Below are 26,000 nucleotides of genomic sequence, written 5' to 3' on the forward strand. Positions count from 1 at the left end.
GCTAAATTTCACAATATCGAGTAAATTCTACCAGCTTTACTCGGTAAGCGAGAACTGTAAACAGATCGTAAATCAACCATTTCGAATTATCCAATTTACTCTAATACACGTCCACGAATAGACGAAAATTATAATACCATGGTGCATGTATTCGTTTGTTTTCACACTGCGAGAAACCGCGAGCAAGCAATAGAAGCTTAAAAAGTAAGTCTGTCTGATCGTGATTTCGTTATGGATAACCGAATAATGACCAAGCCGATTTGCTCAGTTTTATATATTCGGCTGTGACCTTGACTCGTCCCAACCTTGACCCACGCGATTAGGAGGCGATTTTCGATCGCCATTCCTCGTCGATCGACTGGAAATCGTATCACGACCATTCGAGGGCGCAAACTGTATTTGTCCGCTGATCTTTGACATTTACATGCAACTGTTTACATGTAAAACGTCGGTTTCGTGCATTTTGGTAACCTTGTAAATTTTCTGTTCCTTGAAATTTTTTTTACCGGTTCGTCAGTCACTTGGGGTGCATATCGGGTACATTCAAACGTTTGAGATCCCGACACGCGAAACGAAACGAAACGAATTATTCGATTCACTTGAAATCTGTGAAAATCGATGGATATAGAACAGGTATTTTGGAAAATCAATGGCGGCAAATTGTACGTAGAAACACGTCGCCGTGGTTGTCCAACTTCCGAGCGAATAACCTTATCCCGCTAATTTCCGACCGTCTGAAAATACAGGCTTCCGGTCAGAGATTTTGGCTCGGTTCAAATTCGCCAGTCGGATTATCTCGTCAAGTTTCTCGTACCGTTATATTCAAGCTCTTGCAGATACAGGTATTTTTAACAGATGATACATCTGTAACCTGTAACGAGTTGCTACGTACGTCTCTAACTACCGCATGCCAAGATTCATCGACACTGCTGCGAACCCGGCGCATTCGTACAACGGAATAATTATCCAAATATATATAGGCGGGCGTAAAACGATTTTCAGTTTTGGCAAGACTGGTGCTGTTGTAATTAGATATTTAGTTACCTAGTTTTCTAGCCACGGTTCAGGCACAACGCCTCCGAGACTGTAATTTGGCACCCCCTGCATAATCGTAGAGTGTGAGTGCGCTAATAGCCGGAGATTACACACTTTCGCGTCGCTCGGTCGGAGCAAACACTAAAAGCGGGTCTGCATAATCGCTTTTTGTTTATCCTAAAATACCGAATAATAAATCCACCGATATTAATGAACAACTTTGCCATAGCGTGCCGCTGATTAATTCATTTTTCAAATCAGACTCAATTTTCAATTGTGTTGCGATATTCAACGTCGATATTATCTGGCGGTGTTATAACGCCGCTCGCGTAAAAAGGACCAGGGCAAAAAGGTGTACTCACTTAGCGTTTGGGCAATCACACAAACAAGCCATTTCACTAATTAAACACTGAAATTCCTTGGACATTATCAAGACTGTTCCATTTGTTCCAGTACAATTGTTTGAGATATCGTATTTCCGATATTCACACATTTTTGAGAAGTGTAATTACTCCGTCTTGCCGCGGTCTGCCTACCCTGTTAAAAATAGTTTAGGTGAAATTTTTTCCAAAAGAACTATTTTGTATTTTGATGGTTTTGTTTTACAGCTGACTGAGGCTCCTCCGCCAGAGTCCGGGAAAACTCGTAAGTACAATAATTTTTCTTAACTTTTACTTGAAATTTACTCGATTGTGTTCACAATCGCGTATATAGATATCGCATGTCTAATACGCAATATCATGTGAAAATGTAAATCTGAATACTTGACGTGGAGTGAAAAGAAAGTCATGCCTTTCAACTTCCTTTCTACACGTAAATCCAAGGGCATAACGTCTGGCACCATATAAGTTGGAGAGTGAGTAATTCGTGAGATTTTTTCTTACACACCGTAGAATGTTGCCGGGCTTAAGGCAACGACCGGGGGTGAATAATTCCGTTGGCGAAATGGCGGTAAGGATGAAAGTGAGATATTCAACCGCCTTATTTTTGACAAATCAAATCGGTGCTTCTCTCAGTCATATTTCCGAACGATTCGGGTAACCGTTACTTTAACAGTGATAATATTGGGAAAAGGGAAGGGAACGCGTTGCGCGTACGTACCTCTTATATGCGGTACACGTGTATGCGTCATCGCTGATAACTTTGCTGTTTGGATGAAGTTGTAACGCGATGGTTTGAATATTCTCTAATCATCAGCCTGCCAATTACTTTAGAGCTGCTAATTAGAGCGAAATCATAAATTAATTGAAAAACTCATCGCATTTTGAACTACTGTTGTGACCTATTTACCTATCAGAAGATTCGTTAAAGGATACCAGGCAACACGCAAAGTACATTGAATAATTGATCTGACAAAAATTCAATATCGGTATAATTATAGACACCATACAGGCACTATACACTATAAAAAATCAACGATTGAAGCGAGTAGTTCGAAATTGAATCAATTATTGCACGATTCAAAATTCAACTTCATTTTTTATCAATGAAAAATCCATCGACAAAGGTTAAATATTTCTAAATAGAAAATTAGATCATAATTGTGCCAATTGTTTTTGATGTAGAAGAATCGAAAGGCGTTTGAATTGAAATCGCGTAAAGGAAAAACTTATATATCGCGTTCATTTAAAAACAAAATAACGGAGAACGTCGCGTTATATAACTTCAACGGATCATCCGTTGAATGGAATTAATTGTACGTATATTGCATGAAATAAGTTTTAACAATAGCAACAAAAACGAACAAGCTTATACCGCTCACATACTATATTTGTTTATGTCTGATCAATTTCGAAAGTCAGCTAAATCACGACGTGATTGATATTGTGGGGGAAAGAAAAGGAAAGAGAAAGTATCGCATTGGATCGAATCCACATTCTTCAGAATTTCACCCTTTTCATATAACATAATCTATCAACATCACAAAGTATTCGCTGGCATTTCTAACTTTACTTTCGTCATCGGTTAGACGTATACGTATGATTTCGGTCTAGGGCGCAATAACGTACAGCCAAATCCCAAATCCTAATATGTTTGCGATTCCTTGGCGTCAACAACCTCGGGGATGACTGTATCGGTCAGGATTGAGCCGTGGATGACTCACGGTCTTCTCTCTCCACCTCACGTTTGAGATAATTTAATTTACCAGAAACACACGAGTGGGGCTGCAGGCAACCTGCAGCTCCCTCTGCAATAGACGGACACCCACCCTATCAACCAACCAACCAACCAACCAACGATGGTGGGTGATGAAATAGCTCCGAACTGTCGCACGTCCGAATCACCAGCCATTCGCACGCCTCTCAGTTTCACCACCCCCACCCCTATTATATATACGTATGCCCCCGGGGCGATCATTAGCTCGGATTCGCACGGTGTGTGTAATAATGCTTTTTTCCGCCACGCGTCTCGGTGTAATTAAATTGGTTATTTTTTCTCTCTTTCTTTCTATTCTTCGAACCTTTTGTTTGTGCAATTTTGATTCTTCTTTTTTTTTTCTTGTTTTCCAATCACCCATAACGATATATCACCGTCAGACAATTAAATATTCGAGTCTAACCACACGGACATCGTACTTTATTCACATTTTTTATTTATTTTTTTTTTTTTGTACCGCTGTATTAACTTGGAAACCCTTTACGCAACATTTGTTGCTATTGTTGATTTATGCATTTTTACTTCTTGTGTGTGTGTGTAACACGATTTGGTGTAACACGTAGGCAAAGAATTATAACAAATTCGATACCATTCGACAAATTTATTTTCAAAAATATGCATATATATATCAGCAATAAGAAAAATGAATCAAGCAATCGTGGCTATTAATTATCGCATAAAGATCCATCGATCCAATTCTACATATATATAATCTCCACCGCAATGCGATATCAGAGAATTTATGTATAAAAGGCGGTGTGTGTGAATTGGGGGGGGTCAGAGTTTTCGTGTTGAGCAGGTATAAGAAATTTCTCCTATTAATAGGGGTGACTTACGGAAAAGCTTGGCAAGATTCCATCGGGAGCAAATTAACCGACGTAATAGAATTTAAACTTCATATTTTATATCGGCGTGAAATATTCCGGTGAGTTGATAACGGAATTATTCAACGCCTCGAGGTTATTACGAGACCAGCATAGCCCGACGCCTCCTCCAAACACCCCCTCCATCTTCCGTCCTCTTCGACCAAGGCTGCTGAGAACTTCCGCCACGTAAAGTATGTACGAATGTGGGTTACGCACTTCTTACAATTATTTTTTAACCCGACTCTTCAATCGCGCGTAGTGAAATTCATTCGGCAATTTGGAGATGTTAATGTCGAATGAGAGAGAGAGGGAGTAAAGGATGTAGAGAAAAAGTGGTGGTGTGATTCCAACGTACATATTCGATCCATCGCGGATGTCATATTATATTAAGTTCGTTTTATTAAATTTCTATCAATTTGAAAATCAACATCGTATTATACGAAAGTTACGCGCTTGTAAGATGTGACGCGAAACGGTTGTAGTTATACGAAATTCAAAGTTACACACTGTTTTATAAGGTATTATAACATTAGGTAGTCGGCGCAAGCTGGCCGTTGAACTATTGCATCATGCTGCTGCTGAAATATAACGCGTCAAGGAAAAGGAACGTGAAACTAAGAAACGTGTAGAGGAAAATGAAGGAAGGGCTGCAGGCGTAGATAAACCGGGTGTTTCTGACAGCTTCAACAATAAAACAAACTTGCGTTTCCTATTCTTACACGTATACAGACATCGTGAGTAGATGTACGGATATACGTATATACATACGTCTGTATTACTAGGTATAACCTATGAACACACCCGCGCCATTGTTAGCTTTTGTAACTTATCATATATATTCGCTCGAGGTAATCTCAACGAAATATTCTTGAACAACGTGTTATTATCAGAAATGTTTTTCCTTTATTTCATCACTATAAATCGAAGAAACCACAATCAATCACTTCGCATGTATTTTATATCGGTGATCTAACAAAAGTCTAGGAAACTACAGCAGATTAAAACCCATTTTAAGATGTACTTGTATCTACTACGTATATCACGAAATCGGTGAGATTCAATTTCTTGGACCATCCGCGATTACCTGTTATTGATAAAAAAGAAATTATCAAATCAGACCTGGTTAGTTTTCATTTCATTGAATCAGAATTTATCACGCGAGGACGTCGGTTTGGTCATAACGCAGGCGAAATTCTTTTCACTGGTACAATATCGATTCCCGGCGTCGTAGGTATTCGGGCAAACAGCAGATCGCATATATACAGAGATACATTGGTACGTGCAGCGCATATTCGGTACGCGACGCGATTCGTCAGCTTTTCGGTATTTGTAGGAGGCTGAGATTAGAGTTGTAACAACAATAATAAAAATAAAAATAATAAGAAAAACGGAAGGGAAAAAAGGGCCGGAAGAAGAGAAAATTTGCTGAAAGACGAATATACGAAGAATGGAGAAGAAAAGGGAGAAAGGTAAAACGAGGATAAAAATATGGCAGATTAATATTTCATTCGAGGAAAGGGGGCGGGAAAGGGAATGGAGGGGGAGCTACGCCAATTCCCGTTAAAAACCGTTGCTCTGCCTTGCTCGCGTAACGGGGGCGACGCTGGATGGCGTCGCGACGCTTCGTGACGTTCGTTCGCTTGCCGGCTTGAAAGAGGGTGAATATTACACCGAAGCATCCAGACGGCGAAGTGGATGGAACGGAAAGTTCGGAGACGTCTACTTGCGTAATTCCAGCCTCGCTAACATTCTATTTCGACCCGTTGAAAAGTCCTTTGTTTTATCAACCTGCGACCGCGTGTTCGATGTGCTGTAACTGGTTAGACAATAATATAGCGGTTACATCGTCGCGGCAAGGCGAAGTAATCCTGGAAAAGGGATAATTGAACGAGGAAACAAGGACATCGGCTTTCTTCGATCTCGAATCCGATGGTTAGTTTATAATTCTGTTGCCTCGGCGCCGATGGATTGCAGGCTCGTGTAAGTTGGAAATTTTGTGTACATAGACCGGTATGGTTAGCCAGAAGAGAAGAACACGCTTCGTTTTTCCACCGGATCCTATGTCAACAAAGAGATTACGATTACAACCTGACACTTGGCGACGTATATTTCGAGTTTGATGAATTTTCGATGTATCACTGCGTATGTGTACATCATCCTCGGCAATGGACCGAAATTTTCAACGAAGACAAACAGACCGGAATCGAGGCTTCGGTTATAGAGCCTCGATAGCGGGTCCTTTATCACGCGCTGTGATTTAGTTATAATCGTTGCAAATATTTGGCTTACCTCGCCTCGCCGGCTTCTAGCGTTAAATTAACGCAAAAATCTTGGAACTGGGGGGGGGGTTGAAATTTAATCGAACGAGATGTTCGCGTTTGACGTACGGGAAAACACGAATCCGCGCGTTTTAACGATTATTTTTATATCCTGCAGATTGACCAGAAATTTGGCATATTTTGGCGACGCGTACGCGTTCGTAATTCTAAGATCTCTACAGGTAGGTACGAATACCGACAAATATAACTCTGGGTGTTGTCTTTTACACGCGCTTTGCAATCAGCCGAAAATAGCCGAGAATTTTGTGAATCGTTTCACCGAAATATCGTCTCTGTAACCCCAACGCAGAGCAGAATCCGTACGCACATTGAGTCAGACCGTAATTCGCACACTTGGATTATTCCCACTGGCGGATGATGTTTAAAGAAATTGTCGTTTCTACGGAAAGATACTTCACCTGGATACTGTATCGCTGTGTTACAGTTGCTTTCGAGACAATTCTGAGATAATCATAGAATCATCGTCGCAGTCAGCTTGACGTTTCGTTTCGATTAAGGTAATACGACAGGATGAATTAAAACTTTTGAAAAATTAATTATCGTGAGTTTGTTCCCGGAGTAAAACTTGTTATCGGATTTTCCTTTCTATGTCATATTCAAGTAACCGTGACATTGTTTCAAACCTGCGTCACGAAACATTTTCTTATTCGTGTATATTGTAACGTAATCCAATCCGTCAATAGGCGTGATATTAGAAATTTTTTATCATAATCAGCAGTTGAAAAACGAAGCGAAAAATTCGATTCTATCTCGTCCGTAGGTGGGAATTCCTCTGCGCACAATACATCGACGCCTCTTGATCACGCAATATATGAAGGAAATAAACGCTACGTGATCTAATAATAGGAAATTCTCGCTATTCATCGCTCTCCGCCTCGGTCGACGCGACTCTAACGTGGTTATATAGAAAACCCTATTCCCGGTGCAGCTTGGCACTTTGGCCGCGTCATCGTGTAGTAGTATCGTGACGTCAAGCCCATATCGCGCACGGCATATACCTGTCATATACATTTACGATACGTATAATATATATAAGCCTTGCATTCAAGCTGCGTATGTTATGTAATCTGATGCGAAGAATTTTCCACAATTTTTTTTTCACTCGAGAATTTTAAAATGATTTTATTTCACCTATTATTTAACATGACGTAAAGTGATTCGCTTTGACACCTCGTTAACGCTCGCAGTTCGCAGCCTAGATCCGACGTAAAATTAAAAGATTGCAGCGAAACCGCGTGGCCATTTAGTGAATAATGCGACAGTAAAAAATTGTAATATATTTCTCGATATTGCGAACATTACAAAATTACCGTTATCGACAAAACGCGAAGCGAAGAATATAGAAAAATTATATATCAATACCATTTTCGGACAAGTTTTTTTGTTTTCCGGTTAGCTGCGAAAGGCGGAAATTCCGTCTGTCTCAATCTACCTCATTCGATAACGATCGGTTACTCAACCAACAATGGTTTTCACAGTTCTGCATACGTTTTATCGCCTCGCTGCACGTCACATCGATTAATGGCGCAATGATATGCCTTATAGACAGCACCGTCGTACCTGCGCGACGATTGAAGGAAGTACGAGCGGCTTGGTCTGATAATAGAATTTCCCGCCATTCATCCCTGTCTATTACATACTCGAACGGGAAGCGACCCTCTCTCACAATTATCCCCGAACCTTTCCCTTTACATGCAAAATTACTTCACAATGCCGCAGACGATGAATGCCGGCGTCTGCTGGAAAATTCATAGGTCTTATTAAACGCGTATTAAATTTCATACGTAAAAAGGGTTGAAGACATTATTTACCCCTGTTATTTTTACTTCTACCTTTTTTTTTTTTTTTACCTTTTTCGTTTTTTAATGTCGCCATAATATTGGGGTTACAAGTGTTATAACCCTTTAACTCGACCAGGGACAGTATAAATCGAGAGACGACGAAACGTTTCGGTTTGGAAATGAATTCTATAAAATTTCCGGTGAAATTCTGACGTTTGGCGAGTGAACGGAAATAAACCGCGAATAATCGCAGCACAGGGTAAATCATTCCGATCCGTAATAAAAACGCTTCATGTTTCACAGTCGATGTGTTAATGTTATACAATGATCTTCGAGCTCGCAAAGCGCCAGGAACTTTGCGCGGAAAGAAAGATCGGGTGATTAATTTCAAAAAGCTGAGAGATAAAAAATTGTGGATCACCGTACACCGAGATATCGCGCGTCCCTGCAAACGTATCAAGTTATATCGTTATGGATTTCGGCTGGATTTCTCCCGTGGTCGAAGTATTATTTTATAAGGGGCGGAAAGAGTAAGGAGGACGCGGACAGATTCTCGGATGAAAATACCGACCGCGATTGACACTTCGGGAGCAGAAGGGCAAACCCCAACAAATATCCATCCATCCTTTTTCTCACTCTCTTTACCGTCTTGCACTCTCGGATTCTCACCCTCGCTCTAATCCCCCCCCCCCCTCCCTCGTTTCTTCCTTTTCCCCGCGTAACGGTGGTCGGGTTCACTTCCTGCAGTGTTCCCCCCTAGCTAGCCGACATGGCACCATCCTCTTCCTCTTCCTTCTCCTCCTTCGCCTCCGACTCGTGGCCCCTTTCTCAACCCCTCTACAACCCTAGGATGATGGTTTCCATGGATACGCCGCCACCCCAGAGCTCACCATCTGTACAACCTCTTAGCCGTCTATCTATATGGATATAAAACCGAGGAAAATCCTACCTGTTATTTTGCCCCTGTTGCATTGCGCTGCTGGTTTTTATAAACATTCGCGATTCAAGGCGCTGTCTTTATCTCGCTTCCCAACCTTCGTTTGGTATAAAATTCGCTCCAAAATATTAGAATATTAATTGTAATAGAACGATTTTTCAAATGTTTTCGTATCATTTAGATCTAACCTCTGTGAATTTTCCAACTTTTTCAATCGTATGGTTTCGCAACTCGGAGGGAGGGAGTTATGAAATATTCGAGTCGAAGTGAGCGTTGTATCGCATTGTTAATTTAACATTTATCGCAACAATTACACTGTCAGGAAAGCATTTTATCGAAATGAGAATCAACGGTTGAATCACACTTTGAGACTCGGCAGAGACTGAAAAGTGAAGGAAATGTTCCGGGGTTGTACGGAGAGGTGATGTCGGGTTCTTCGTTTGACTGAGGTACTTGACTCGGTAGATGACGAGTAATTCATTGAATATTAAGCGTTCCAAAGTTTCGGCATAACTTTGGAACGGTGGAGCCGATGAGCGGCACGCGGACGAGCCTCGTAAGGGCGGAAACCCTGCCACGAGCGATTTCAATAATTAATGTCGAGGGAATTGCTTTGCCGAAGCCAGCGCAAACTCCTCTCCTCTCCTCTCCTCTTCTCTCCACCTTCCTCTCATCATGCTCCCTCATTCCTCAGCCTTCGGCGTCACTCTAATTTAATACTCTTCTCGTCGGGCTGAGATTTTCTTTTTTGTTTTATTTTTATATCACAAAACTGTCTACTCTTTCTCTCTTTATTCCTCTATCTCATTCTCTCTTTCTCCCGCTCATTACCTCGTGATACTCTCGAATTTGGAAGGATTAAATTTTGTTGGAAGTTTAAATTAAAAATAGCTTCGCGTCACACAACTTGACTGTTAACGAATTAAGCCGTTAGTGATATCGATTCTGGACGTCAATCGACGAATGATCCCTTACTTTTTATACGAGGAAAAAGGATTTATGCACTAGGAGAAGAATTCTTTTGAACAAACAATATTATAGTTTAAAGTGCAAAGAGCGGTTTATATGTATCCTAATTAAATTAACCCTCGATAATCCCGTCAGATTTTACACCTGGAGGTTTGTTTTAGATACCGAACCGCATTTTTCTCTATTAAATTATGAAACGTATTCGAATCGTTATCACTCAGATCTTTAGTTACAAGAAATTCTGGTCAACTATATCTTGACCACATTTGTAAAGATATAAGTTCGTGCCGTCGAAGAAGAGTGGTCGATAGAAATAATAATGCTTTCTACGCTCCCGCGATTAAATTACTGGGTTGATTAGTGTAATTAAAGGCAAGTTGATTTTTTGTATATGAATTATCTCTGTAGCTCGTTAGCTGTTTTTGTGCGTATTGAAAATATGACCCTAGGTTTAGAAGAAGATAAAATTTAAATCTTTTATTCGAACCTTCGGAACTCGTCGATTTTAATTTTCATTCATTCTTACTTTCTCTCATTTTTATTTCCCACGAAAATGAATATCCTTTCGATTTTTCAAACTGTTAACGGTGTAGCGCGTTCAAATATTGTTCAATCCTGCATGGAACGATTTTACAAAAGCCCTTCTCTCGATACTCGATCAAATCGTCGTTTTACACGCCCTGTGATAACAATTCCTGCAAGAATCAATTACTCGGCACGAGTAGAAGTTTGTTTGCCAACGTTATTGAACCACTTATCGCAACCCAACCCTTCAACCCGTTGAAATCCCAGTTTTTCATCTTTCCGTTTCGCAAAAAAAAAAAAAATTGACGAAGCCAACAAAGAAAAGACGTAATAAATAATATTGTTAGTACCGCAAATTCAACAAATCCTTATCGCTGAAACGCATGAGTATCTTCAGTATAATCGCAGATCCTCTATAACCGCGACAAAAGAATATGAAATTAGTCTACAAAATGTTTGGGGCTTGAAAGTTTCCTCATTTTGCACGAAATGCGATATCCGCGTTGAAATGTATATTTCACTACAAGTAAAACGCGGGAGAAGAGAAGTTCTTATCGAGCGTCGCTTTCCTGTATCATTATATGGGTATGCATACATGCACGGCGGAGGGGGAGGGGTACTAAGCACCGGCGATGTCGTGGCATTTGCTCGTTGTGTTTAATTAGCAAAGTGGCCGTTAATTAACGGCGAGGGAGTCACGGCGGTCCGCGGTGAACGAGCAGGCAGCAGCAGCACACCCGTTCTTCTTCCTTTCCTCTGGAGGCCTAGCCGTTCCGGTCCCAACAACAACGCGTGCGAGACTTGCAGCGAGGGTGTGCGTCACCTAAGGCACTGATAATTACGACCTCCGCAGGCAAATAATCGCGCCAACACGCGAGCGATTAACTCTTCGCCGAATTACCGAAACAGGCCCAAAATATGATTGTTATACGTATACGCGTGAAAGTTGATTTCCCCCGTACTTTCATTTAATAACGGCTGGACGCGACAAGTCTAATTTGCTTTTCTTGCGACAAGAAAACTTGCTCGTTGTTTAACAACTTGACTTTTTTTTTTTTTTTCTCTTATCATTATCTTAATCTGTTGTTCCCGCGTTAGAAAGCAAATCACGGTTTAGTCGTATTTTCTGTGGGTTTGTAAATATGATATAAATACAATTTTTTTTCTACACCCCCCCTTTTTTTTGATTGTTACCGTAAAAATATACATACATCCGAAGTTGGTAGAAACGCTACCGCATTTTTTTTTTTACATTTCTTTTTCAACTTCTCTCTATCATGATTAGCTGATATAATATTGCAAAGCATTTTATTCTGGTAAATATATTTTACCTATTTGGCGAGACCATCTGAGTTAAAATTGCATAACCTCCTCCCATCCGTGAGGTAAAAAGGCATCCTGCACCATTGGACGAACAGCCGTATTCAATATACCTATGATCGTCTGATCCTCTTTGGCAATTAAGCTAAAAGCCCTGCTGCTGTTAATGCCGTTGCGTCAAACGGGCGAGAATTGGTTGTACGACGTGCCAATTAAATCCTCCTCTCGCTGCTGAAACAACACTAAATATAGAACGGTGAATATATAGTATTATCGATATTCCATGCGATCGTTGCATTGTAAACATAATAATAATCGAACATCAGCACACGACTCTTCTTTTGTCTGTAAAAAGTGTGAAGAAGGAAAGTCAAATACCATCTTTGGAGAACCGCCGCGTAAATAACATTACACACGTTAGCGGTAGTAAAAATGTAGGAAGACCAAATGGATGCATAGAAGAGTTGCAATATCGAATTTTCGGATACGGAGAAATTTGTGTCATAGATTTTCAAACCGGAGAAGGTATGAAGTGTAGAAAAGTTGTAATGTAGAATGGTAAAGTAAGTACAGCAAACTGAAGTAGTTATAGAAACATCAGAATTTTGGTTTTCGACATTTTCCTACCTCTCTACATTTTGCAATTCTATACATAGCATAGACTTTCGCGTTTTCAAACAGTCGATGTAGCAACCCTTCTGTTTCCTACACAATCTACACATTTTTACCCCCAACCCGATCTATCCTACCAAATGTGCGGAAAAATGATGGTTGAAAACGGTAAGTTTGGATCGAAAAGATACAACGACGTGACCCACAAATCGTTTTCCGTCTATGTTCGATACTAATATACATAACTGACCATCCCTATGCTGCAGCCCGTTTGCCCCGCGTTAACCAACCCGTGTGATAATAGTCAATTTTCCTAATAACCGGACTTGAGGCTTTGCCGGAGTGCAAAACAGGGCTAAGGGCGTGAGGAGGGGAGGCAGGCTCCGATACGACGGTGCGGAAACTCCGTAGGAGTTCCGTCTCTTGTTAAGCGCACCCTTTTCGTTTTGTATGCATCAGATAGCCTCGTCCTCTCCCTCTTCCCTCTTCCCTCTTCCCTCTTCCCTTCCTCTCTCCAACCCCCCGTCCCTCCGTGACCCCGTATCCTCCCTTCGTTCCCCACCCTCGCCTCGTTCAATGTTGGCTTCGCGGGCGCTCCGTTTGCGATAAATAACCAGCAGGAGAGCCTCGAGGTGGAGGTGAAGGTGGAGGTGGAGGTGGAGGAGGTTGCGAAAAGGCTGGGAGGGGGGGGGGGCGCTGGCGGAGAGGGTCGATATCAAACTCACTCCTCCGCTGCGACTAGTTCCGCACCCGGTTCCCTTCTTCCTCGTTTCCCCGTCTCTCTTCCTCTTCCACCTTCTCTCCTTGGTTTCGGTTTCCCTTGCCTCTTCTCTCCTTTCCTTTCCTTTCCTTTCCTTTTCTCTCCTTCTCGTCCTTCCTCTTCCCGTTCCCCTTGCTCCTCGCCGTGCTGCTGTCAAGCACATAACCTCGCCCGCGGAGTTACTTAACGCGATTAAACCCGCCCTCCTCCTTCGCCAGGCGATCAGGGGAGGAAACGCGCGTGTGCTTTTTGCCCTACGGAGTTGAAAGTGAGGAGCCAGCGCGGAACGATTTGATCGGTTTTCGAAAGCTGGCAAGGGGGGGGGGGGCTTAAAAACCTCGCGACAATCTTTTGTTTTCTTATATAATACAATTCGCGCCATTTACCCCGAGGAGCGTATTTAGCGATTGTGTAATTAATCGATACCCCTGCAAGTACGCGTTATGTTTTTACGCTGCGAAGAAAATCTTTTACGCGCCTTAATTACATTGTATTATCGAGCATTTGGGCGACAGGATTGATAGCCGTTGTCAAATTAGCATACGAATTGTATCCTCGACAACCCTTAATGATATTTTTTGGTAATTGTATGTGTTTATCATACGTAGGATATGCAATACATCGTGTGTTATATTATCTACTTTGATGCCAGGATGTTAATCACTTCGCTCAGTGTACTATAGGTATATGGAAAGGGAAGGGTGAAAGAGATGCCTCCGGTTGTTGTGAGAAATGAATCCAACGACCTTGAATTTGCTGTGGGTTAAATTTAACTTTATTACCCTAGGGATGCGGTGAACAGACATTCGGTTCAAACCGGATAAGCAATCAAATCACCTATCGCGTTGAAAAAATCAGAACTGGGATAAATTTCATTCGACGCACTGGGGCGAGGAGAAAGTTAACGATGAATCAACGGTGTCCCCGATATGTTTGCTGAAATTAATAAAAAAGAAGTTCAACAATAAAAATTGACTTCCATTTTGTGTATTATTACTCTGTTGTAATTGGTGGAGTCCGGAGAGATCTTGACGAAATCGATGGAAATTGACAGGGAAAACTTCCGTAATACGTATCGTCAAATTTCAAATTCAGATTGTATTGCAAGGTTCACGTGCGATCTCAGGATTTGGTTGTAATTTGATAAATGGATGCCGAAAAAGGCATCGAATCGACCGAATTTTTGCAACAATCATAATTAAATTTGCGAAAAAGAAATGCCATACAATTTTTTTGACAAATGATTTAAACGCAATTACGAACACCGTTCAACAAGTTTAATATTGCAATATCGAGCTCCCTGATTCTACACGATATTTAATTGATGAAATCAAACGGTGCCCAGTAGATGACACAAACGGGTACCATACGTATAGCTCTAAGGATAATAACGAGGTCATTCCGGTTCCACACGCAGCCAACCGCCCGCCTCGTCCCGCTTTCACGGAAAATGATCAATAATTGTACAGCCAATTAAAATCGGGCGTAATTCTCTCCCCGGCTCAAAATCTGACGGACAGACTGGTTACGTGACTCTGCCATGTGCAACAGATAAACCTTGAACACATAGTTGCTCCCCGCTTCTCTACCGCTCGTCAATTATAATCCTTTACCTCGCGTTTTCACAAGTTTTTCACACATACATACATGCATAGACACTGCGCACTTTTGAAACGTACGGCCGACCGGGATCGTTTTTTATTGCACACAGTCGCGAAAAAGGACGAAAGAAGAACAACTCAAACGGATAGAAATACAGTGATTTTCTTTCAGTTTTTCATTTTCTACCAATACGCCGTTTAACTCTGGCATATGCATGTTTAATGAAAACATTATAGCATCAAAAATTCCGTGGTCACTTGTCATTAGTCATCAAGTTCGATGATTACATATTATTTGAGTTGGAGGAATTTTTTCTTTCTCTGAAACACGGTTCGCAGTGGCTCCAACGAGATGTGTATAATTTTGTAAATATTTCGGAAGATTTAGAAAAATTCAATTCATCAGCGTATCAATCTTATTAAAAATCTCGTTAGGACTAATACGTATTTCTTTTCGGGGATTAAAAAAAAAAAAAAAAAGTAATAAAAAAATCAAGAAAAATTCGAAAACAATGAACATATATTTTACCACCATCGGCTGAAATTATGCTTTACTCTGCATGACGTTGAATTACACTTTTGTAATAAAAATAATAAAATATCGTTGCAGTCTGACAAATTCACAGAATTTCAATAATAATTTCTTGATAATAATTTCGTCACGCTTAACAAGACTTATACACCTTTCCCTACATGAATACGTGCCTCTAAAAAAATGGTCAGGATAGAATTCAACCCCCTCGAGTAACGTGCTCAAAATAGCCGTCAGTGAGATTCCAGATGACGGAAAGCGCGAGAGCTTCTAAGAAAAGGTTACAAGATTCGATCGTTTCGTTTTCAAGCTAGCTAAATTGCGTTGTAATCCTTCTCCGTATTTGACCAACTTTTATATCACGTACCCAGGTATACATAGATTTTTGTACGCGTATAGGTTGTTTTGCTGCCCCGAGTTCGCCGCGACGTAGGTATCGTATACGTAACACACGTACGTATGCACACACACACACATATATATATATATATAATATAGTATGTCGTGCACTTACTTTGCCCAGTTCGCAAATTTCCACGACGGCGGCGACGGTTCGACGTGTTTATTCGCCCGTTTCAGCCCCCGCCCCCCACCCTCACTTCTTGCAAAATACAATCGCACGAGCGCACGCTCACGTGTGTGTATCCCCCTCGAGCTGGCTCACGTACGGAGTAATGCCCGGAGAGGTCATCGACTTCCTCGGTACGAACCGACCGCCGCGACGACGATATCGCCGTCGAACTGTGCCGATCCGTCGCTGCATGGTATGGTTATCGATACGACGTGTGTGCGTCGCAGTGGGCATAGGTGAGATTGATTGAATAGCGCTAAACGGGCCGTTTCTTGTCGTTTTGGTAATATCGTCAACTCATGCCTATTTGGACGTGGGCGAGTGCGAGAACGGAGAGAAATTGCGACAAAAGATATTCGTTTCAATAGCCACTCGACAATTTGAATCCCTCTTTGAGTGAGTCGAGTTTCGTTTAAATTTAATTACAGGGAAATATTTTTGTTCTTTTATATTCAGTAAGAAGAATAGTCCTATCGCGAGGAGTGTGGCAATTAATATTTCGTTGGGAACCGAACGTTGTTTTTTTTTTTTCTCCTTCGATTACAGGCGTTGGAATAGAAAAGAAAAAAGTTTTTTTTTTTAACAGTTATTGACAGGTGAAGTCGCGCTGAAAGTTTGCGAATCAAGGTACACGTAATATTTTTCAACACGGGCTAAAACGAAAAGATTAACGCTGCAAAGAACGAACGTGAGAAATATAAATTGACCTTACCGTTGTTACGCATACGGTGAATTATGGACACTTATAAACAACTCGGAAGAAAATACTCAGTAACGTCTTAATTCCATTTTATGTTGGTTTGGCTAGAAAAATTGTGTAATTGGACATTTAGAATCATCATCATTTGCCCGAAGAATAGAGATACGCGCCAAGAGACTGCTATTGTTTCGGGAAAATTGTAAAATTATTATTTTCGTGTAAAATAAAGTACATTATCTATATTTTTATCGTTTTTCTAAGTCTTCCAAGTGTTTCGTCATTGTAATTGTCTATCGTGATGTATCCGACTTTAAAATTTTATCAAATTTTTGCTGAATTATTTCACTGAAAAAAACAAATGACTTATTTTTTGTTATTCATATTAGGAACTGCACGAATCTGCATATCTGTAATTGCAAATTGTAAATTAGCAGGTCAGAGATCCGTTGAATCCGTAGCCTTGGTTTGGACCGGCTACACGGGCGGTGCAATTTTCAAAATACATTCACGTATGTACACTTTGCACGTACGTTTCATCGTTATGCAAAATACCACCTCCCCCCAGAGTCGCACGTCGGCCCATCAATTTCAAGTCTGTGCAATACCGTGATTGTACGTACTTTACCGGCAGACGTAGATATACGTATTACGATAGAGAAAGCATCGCAAACATGCCAACGAACTCGTGTGTGTATGCGATCTGGACACTTGCACTAAATATAAATCGTGGAAAATACGAGGCTTTTACCGGAGTGGTGGGAATACGTACGCGCGCAATACCAACGTACTTTGTGTCACGGTTTCCACCTTGATTGAGAGAGCGCAATTTATCTCAACCCGCCTATGAACGAATAGCAAGAAGCGACTCTCCGCACCAGCAAAGGTGTTTCTCTCGAACATTTGGTAAATTTTTTTTTTCATAGTTTCTATACTTTTTATTTTTCCCGGTGTTTTCGCATTTCTGCAGTGCTTCAACGATCAGAGAACAGCTGATCTCGTATCGGGTACGCTATTAATTGACTTTGTGTCCGATATTGATTAGATTCAAACTATTTTATACATTTGTTTTTTATTTTCATTCGTTAGCTTCGCAGTGTCCGATGTGATCTTTTGATTATAATCGATAATTGCAACGTCCGAGTGCATAAAATATAATAACCAGAACATCAAAGAGAGCGACTATTGTTGATTTTTGTTTTTCCGCACACTCTCGCCTCAGCTGAGGGAGTTCTTTCTCATCGTCGGTGAAAAACAGCGATTTTCGCGAGATTGCAGCGCGCCGGCAAAACTGTGATTAACGGGGAGAAAAAAAATCGCGTTCTCGTTGTGCAAGGCAGTAACCCGGTCAACGGATACTAACCACTGGTAAGCCTCTCCTTGGGGACGGATTTGCTGGGATTAACCAATTGGTTATGCGGGCTCGATGCTTCGGTGGTGCCCTATAGCTACCATTTAATCTCTCTTTGTCTTTCTATCTTTCTCTCGATTTGCAACAAGTTCATCTGTGTACACTTAACGTGTTGAATGAATAACATCCCGTAACGGGGTATAAAATTCTTGAGCTGATGGAATCGTTTTCCACTAAGTCGTACGTTACAATTGACATTCTACTGAATTTTTTTTTTTTGCAATTCGTATTTTTTATGACGCTTTCACGGTTCGGCAAAAAATGCTCGATATGCGATTTGAACGTGAAGAGGAAAATTGACGATCGTTTTTATCGCAAAATAATGATTCGAAACTTTTTTACATTCCAGCGAGATGGATAGCCAGCTTGATGTTTACAGATATTGTTAAATCATGAAGGTGCGCACCGTCTTTATAGTGTACGTAGGGATTTTGCAGCGTCTTGTCTGGAGAAAAAACGGACGTAAAGGGAAACCCTTCGCAGGAATTTACTGCCGAACCTTGCACGCTCGCTCCTACGGTCGTAGAAGTGATCGTCTTAAATCGTCGGTAGCCGTAGCTAACCTCTTGAATAAAGTATGCTCTTTCTTAGCTGGGAAGATGTACGTTACACTTGCGCACACACACACGCGCTCATACGGATGTAAACGAGAAAACTCGAAGCCGAAGTATGCGGTGTGGGTTGCTTCCGGATCTTCTCCACTCTGAGAAAGGGAACGAACGATATAATAACCGCAGTAAAACTCGTGCTAGAAAGCAAACCGATAAATTGGAAGGAAGGTAGGTACTGTGAGACAAACTCGTTCCGTCTCTAGTAATCCGCATTCGTTGAGATATCTTGTCACATTCCTGCTTACATACAGGAAGGACTACTGCGTGGATATTGTTCGCAACCTTTATCGCATAAAATTTTCACCAAATATTTATTTCGTCGAAGTCTCAGAGGTTGAAGAAAAGTGTAGAATCCTGGATACGCTTCGGAGAAGATGTTTGGTTTTGGGATCAAGTAACTTCATGCACAGCGAAAGTTTCAGTTGAGAAGAAAAATTGGTGGGTGAATACGAATAGTGAGAGAGATAGATAGATAGATAGAACATGTTTTTATTATACTAGGATAAATATCCGTGGGTACAAACAGTGATTCATTGTGAGAGATCAGGTTTACTTATAATTAACTTAAATTTAGTTTGTGGCAATTATTTATTTATATTTCTGTATAGACGAGTGTAGTGTAGAAAGAGAGAGAGAGATAGATAGTGGAGGGTTATGCAGATAAGGCGAATGAATAAACGAATAAAGGGGACTGACACAGGAATAATTGCAGATCGGTTTCTCGTAGGAGTAGATCCCGAATGACGTTTGGAGGGATGCTTTGCACCTGGCGTCGTAAGTTAATTAAGACCTCCTACGGCAGCTAATTGCATTTGCCTGAGTCTCTCACTCGTTGACTAGAATATGCGAGTTTCATCGGCGGAATGGTAGGATGAGGATGTGGAGGTGGAGGTGGAGGTGGAGGTGGAGGTGGAGGTGGAGGTGGAGGTGGAGGAGAAGGTGGACGGGGATCCTTCCTTATTACAGACATGGTTAATTAATCGCGTCCGTCTGCAGGGATCTCCTTCCGATAATTGATGCAATCAATCACGGGCCTCTGACGTTACGGCATGGTAACCTGCTTCACGATTTTTTTTTTCAAGAATTTTTCATCCCGTCAGTATGTGTAGCAAGTTTTCAAGCAATTCGCTGGAACGCCTGTAGAGGTACACTGGATTGGCAAAAAGCGCGATTAGTCTTTCGAAAGTTGTACGGAAATTGCCGTTTTCATCAACAAAATTACTCGAGTTCACAACCTGTTCAAGGTTATTGTAATAAACGACATTGGAATGACTATGTCGAAGCGGACGAAAACAAATCTGTGCACGAAAAAAGACTAACGATGAACGAGCCTTTTTCTCGTTCCTATGCAGACATCTAAAGAGGATGGAAAAACGAATGTTCTTCGTAATATCTTTGGCAAATTTGCACATCTAGAAACATCCGATCGACTTCGGTGTTTATCGGAGTTGAAAGGAAAAAAAAAAGTTGAACCCGTCTTGCTGCAACTCTGGCTTTAAAAAGCAATAAAAATTTTGCACGTACAGACAGACAATAAAGTATGTATTTCAATCCGGCAAGGAGAGATGTTTCAAGTTGAGCAAGGTCGTAGTCGTCAGTCGTCGACGATGTATCCCCCCCCCCCCCCCCTCCTCTCGTGTTTTCCAGTCCATCACCCGCACCTTGTCTACATATACATACACGCACGTAAGCAAATTCGCTTTCGCGCATGTTTGCCCGACACAGAAGAACCTCTTGCGTCACTCCAAACTCACTAGGTGATGACGTCGCGTATCTTTCCACGTACCCAGGTCAGTTCGTCCTCGCTCTCTATATTCCAAGCTTCTTCTGCGCGAGCCGCGTATCTCTTAGGATAAATGATAGTCGCGTGCAAGCGCGCGCATCACGATTGTGCGCCGGTGTTTATAGATGTATTAGTAAACTCCCGAGGAAATTTTTCATTCATTTTTACTCGTCTGGTATTTTGTCACAGTCATCGCCAACGGGCCTTGAATAAATACGAATGCGGAGTGCGGGAAGCGAGCGACGGGAAGAAGAGGTGGAGCAGAAAATAACGATGACTGTGGTAGCGAAATGCTTTGTTACTTTGATGTACCCGGCATCGTATACTCGGCTTATTACAGAGCACACAAAGGCTTTTTACTTAGTTTCTTAACGCAGATAGTTGATTCAACCGCAACTCCGATGGCGAAAAAAATAAAAGAAGAAAATACCTCACATTCTCATCTATTGCCGATGTAATTTTTTACTCCAAAAATTATTTCACACGAGCTCTTTCGAGTTTGATCGAGTCACCGAAGCGCGGAAGAATCCTCCGTCGGTGGTTAAAATTTACCCAGCTTTCAACGATCTAAAGATTTACAAACTGTGGAGGAGTATTGAGCCTGATTGGATTAGTTTTCGCGCAATCTAAGTACGTACCAAGTTTCCGACCATACGCGGGATAGACCTTTGATCGATTCGGTTTGTTTGAAACTCGCTTAGCTTCGCACGTCCCTGCATTTTACGCAGTTGCAACGGTCTCATCGTTACGAGGCACGGAAAAGCTTTAGTTATTAAAGCAAAATAAATTCAATGAATTGATTAACCTTTGATCTGTTTTCTTCTCCGCATTAATTTGCACAGGTGTGGAATGAGATCAGCGAGTCACCACCTTCGGCACAATTGTATACGTTGCTTCGAAATCCGGTTGCACGCCACGTTATGTGCAGGTTTTAAAGATAACAATAAAGCATGAAACGAGCTTGTGCAGCACGGATAGCCCGGAATTATTATCCAGGTTAACCCGGGCAAAGTTACCTTCGGCTATAAGGTCGGGTTAACAAGTACGAGGTGATATATGCATAGCGGTAGCCTCTGGCGGTGGCAAATTGGGTTGCAAAGCTCACCTTTATGTAATATGAAAAATAGGGAGGAAAAGACACTCTCTCTCTCTCTCTCTCTCTCTCTCTCTCTCTCTCTCTCTCTCTCTCTCTCTCTCTCCTCTTTCACCAATTTTTTTTTTTTTTTTCTTGCACGCGTGCAAAACATTATCAAAATTGACAATCCGCACGCGGCTCAGTGTCGTCGAAAGATTTTCATCTACTTTTACCGAAAACGCTGCGTGATTCAAGACTTGAGATTCCATCTATTATATTATATACCTACACGTGCAGGTGTCTTTCCTGTCCGCAGACGCTCGCTCAAGGCGAGTTGATATTATGCGATCGGGAAACAGTTGTTCCAATGGTAGACACAGCTGTCGGTTCTTGGATCGAGTGGTCTGGACAACCGTAAGATCAGACGCGAGTCGAGCCGTTACTGTAGTTGGTCAGCAGTGCTGAAAAAATATCGAGCAAATCTTTTCTCGTCCTCCTATATCTTACTAATTTCAGTACGTTCCGAATCGCGATTCGATCAACCATGAAGTCGGTTCAAACTCGACTCTTCTTCCTCCTGATTAGCTTAGCAAATTCGATTCGAGACAGACGGCTATAGTCTCTCGAAAATTGTTCAAATCTCTAATCACACGAATTATATTACACCAGGCGTCAGTCGGTATAATAATTTATTACACTTGAGTAACTTGCCGTTAACGCGACTAGCCGGGTTCTATTATTGGCATCGATAATTGCCAATTGCCATCACGCGAGGTGAGGTAGCTGGTTACTCGTTGTCGGTAAATTTCGTTCCCACAACTCGAGATGCTGACGGTGTAACAACCTTCCAATGACGCTATACCGCCAAGGACCTTCATTGCGCTGCTGCACACTGAATATTCCTTCATGAGGTAGCGTACACTTCCATTCCTCGGTACAACATACTCACAGGGTGACGGTACAGTCCGGTACGACAAAGTCTCCATTATCAAATCGATATCAGACTCCCTCTCTCTCTCTCTCTCTGACGTTCCGGCGCTCCTTGCCTTCGTGGGTACACCTGTCGGATGCTATAATTGCGGAATGCAAGGTGTTTCGTACCGGTTCCGAGCTATCGCTCATTAATAACAACGACGTTATAACGCCGCAGTGTCTTTCGGTCTTTCACGCTTTTCGCCGTCGTTCGCAACTCTGGCTCGGGGAAAGACGACGATGCTAGGTGGACGCTGGTTCGACCAGATCTTAACACGAAACAGGTGCTGTGCTCACGGTTCCTCGCACGCTTGCCTTCTGCCCATTGGCGCGTGCCCGTATTACACACACGCGCGTTCACCGGGATGAGAGATGAGGCGCGTGCCCGAACCCGTGCCCACGGCTATGAGGACGATGCTAATAACACGGGACAAGGATAATTACACCGCGAAGCCCACGGCTCGGTGTTCCTTCGCCTTGGCGCGCCCGGATTGTGTCCCTCGCTTTCTATATGGATTACCAATTAGCATCTTGTACCTTGACGACGACGACGACGAGGAGAGGAGGAGAAGGAGGAGGAGGAGGAGGAGGAGGAGGAGGAGGAGGAGGAGGAGGAGGAGGAGGAGGAGGAGGAGGAGGAGGAGGAGGAGGAGGAGGAGGAGGAGGAGGAGGAGGAGGAGGAGGAGGAGGAGGAGGAGGAGGAGCTGGTAGAGGGATCGACGTCGCCCGTAAGATCGTAACCGATTGACCCGAAAGCGCGGAGTATTATGGGCCGCGGATTACCGATCTTCGATTCGTAAACTCTGCACGGCGACGATTGCCGATGATCAGAAACGTTGCCGACGTAATCGATCACGATGAAAGAAGCATGCTGCCTTGTTGACCGTTTGTCGCTGCGCTCCGGTGCGGGATGCCACCTTACCTACCGAGTGATAGAGCGTTGCGGTGTTCCAACCGATCTTTTTACTACGAGCTTCCGTCACTCTTGCGTCATATTTTGCCGTTATCTCGTTCCGGTCTTTCCTCTTGTCTACCCCTCGACATTTAACGACGATGCGTTTCTCTGGGAGCTGCTGCGGGCTTTGCCTAAATAAACTGTAACGTAACAGCCAGGGTATTTTCATTCCCTTCCGGCCTATAACGATTTTTTTTTTTTTTATCCTACACTGGATGCCTCGGCGCCGCGCTGATAGGCGTGAACACGGCTCTTTTTCATCTGTGCTGCGTTCTGGTTACGATAAACTTATCTTAATATGTGGCACATTGTTTCGTGACCTGTTGAATTTTCGACGAAATCGAAAGTCCACCGTTTCCCGCCGAGCAAACCAGTCCCACAACATTGGAATGTATGGAGCTGAGAGTGTTGGGTTTCATTTCGTTAAATTATTCATCTCTGTATCTGTATCACATTCTACGGAAAATACTTTATCTCTTTGCCAAGTGACTCATCCCTGGTATAACTTTGATACATTTATATATATTTTTTTTTATTCCTCATTTCGTTGCAGCTCGTAATTTTTATTCTTTTGAGCGCAAAACGTTGAGCAGGAAATTCGAAAAAAAACTACGAAGGATTCTACCCACACATACCAAATATCAGTAATTGCTTATTATATACACGTTGTGTCAAAACGCGCGTATTAAAATGAGTCAAGGATCTCGAATTGCTGTGGAAAATTCATATCCATGGGATGGAAAGAATGTCCAGGAAAATAGAGGAAATTATGACGTGTTAAAATCGATATAATCTGTGAGACGAATTCAACAACCGTTTTCTTACGACTCAACAATCTGTGTCCGATAAGAAAAGACACTGCAAGGGAGTTTGAACGAACATCGAACCGATGTTTACTAGGTACACCGAAAGGAAACCGGTAATTATATACGATGTCGAATGAAACGAAGACGAAGCACGTACAATCTACCGGCCACACTTCTCGAAGAGTCTTCCGCACTTTCACACGATGCGGTGATGGAAGTAAAAGAAAAAAGAAAAAAAGAAAAAAAAAAAGAAAAAGAGTCAATACCGTAAATTCGATTTCAAGCGTACACTTGAACATGATATTTCGTAATAGTTGTGTGAACGGCGGGTAACTATAGCCCGGGTGTGTGTACAATGGTGTACGGTGCTACTACGAAGTGCACGCTCGTTGCGCGATGTTCGAGGGGACAGAGAGAGGACCCGGTGAACAAGGCGCAAGGGGGAACACGGTCGATGCCTCTGTGTTCGTGCGAGTCTACTTGCGTCTACAAATGCACGCAGCCGTGCCACGGGACTAGCTATAATACGCAACAAAGCAGAAGCAGCAAGCAGCAGCTATCGCTACGCAGGTGAACCATGCCGCCGTCTGGTGTGCGGCTGGCCTGCTGCTTGCTGCGTCGCTTCTCTCTCCCTCCCTCCCTCTCTCCCTCTCTCTCTCTCTTTCTCTCTCGCGGCTCTGTGCGTACATTCACACAGGCCTACTCGGCACGCACACGATCGAAGGACTAAACCGGCGGCACGTAGGCACAACACACGCACACCGCGCCACTACCGGGGCCGATGATGGGGTTCGTGGCCAGCCGGCCAACCAGCCTCAGTCAACCGATGCTCGTCTCTGCGATTAAACGTATCGCCTCGATATTCCTTGGCTCTAGCCTGCTGCACTATATCCGCACGTATCTCGGTGTATACGGTTTACTCGTAACGTGCTCTGTATCCGCTGCAGTTTAACCGCGTCGCAGTGTCTCGCATCGATTACCGATCGCGGTGAACGTACCAACCCTCTGACACGCGGTCGATACTGTATATTTCGGGCGGTTTTGTTTTGCCGAATACTCATTCTTACATGGACTACTGCTTCGATTACGAGTAACGAACCACGCGACTCAAACTCGCGAGTCTTTCCAAGGACCCGGAAGCGGGTTTTTTCGTATGAATCGGAAGTTACGGGATGTAGTGACACCGATAACAAACAACCGTGTGAAAAAGTGACGTTTTCCTCGGGTGTTGTTCGCTTTCTTTATCCGTCTCCTTTCGTTCGCTCCATTCACGCGTCTGTTTGCCGAGAACTTTCTCATTCCGCATGGTTCGCCACTCCGGGATGTACACCAAGTTCGAAGTGCTGCAGGGTATTGTCAGTTACCTACTAGTGTCAGGTGATGATAATTCGTGAGAAAATCTGTTTCATCGCTGTACAGTTAAGGATACCTCGATCAGCGGTGTGCCTGCCTATCCTCTCAACTCGTGCTCCACTTCCTACCCCGTACCGGCGATAATTTGGCGGGATTCTTCCGGCGCTAGTCGAAACTTCCGGTCCCCGTTTCGCCGCGCGCGGAAGGCCTTCGGGCTTAGGTGTATACAAGCCTTACTCACTCCACGCGTGAGCGCGCTTCCTGCCGCCCACGTGTCCGTCCCGCCGCCGCCGTCGACGTCCGTGTGACTCCTCATTCTCTCTCTCTCTCTC

At 42.7% G+C, this 26,000-nt stretch overlaps 1 protein-coding gene across 9 annotated transcripts in view; it reads left to right on the forward strand.

Moving 5' to 3' along the window:
- The window catches only part of LOC107221296 (AF4/FMR2 family member lilli), a 206,422-nt gene that overhangs the window by 152,115 nt on the left and 28,307 nt on the right, over window positions 1-26,000 (forward strand). For all 9 annotated transcript variants that reach the window (XM_046744518.1, XM_046744517.1, XM_046744521.1 and 6 more), the window contains one exon: window positions 1,644-1,680. In XM_046744518.1, the coding sequence (XP_046600474.1) occupies window positions 1,644-1,680 (37 nt within the window). The remainder of the gene's footprint in view (window positions 1-1,643; window positions 1,681-26,000) is intronic.

Source organism: Neodiprion lecontei, chromosome 6, assembly GCF_021901455.1.
Source record: "Neodiprion lecontei isolate iyNeoLeco1 chromosome 6, iyNeoLeco1.1, whole genome shotgun sequence".
Classification (NCBI taxonomy): Eukaryota; Metazoa; Arthropoda; class Insecta; order Hymenoptera; family Diprionidae; genus Neodiprion; species Neodiprion lecontei.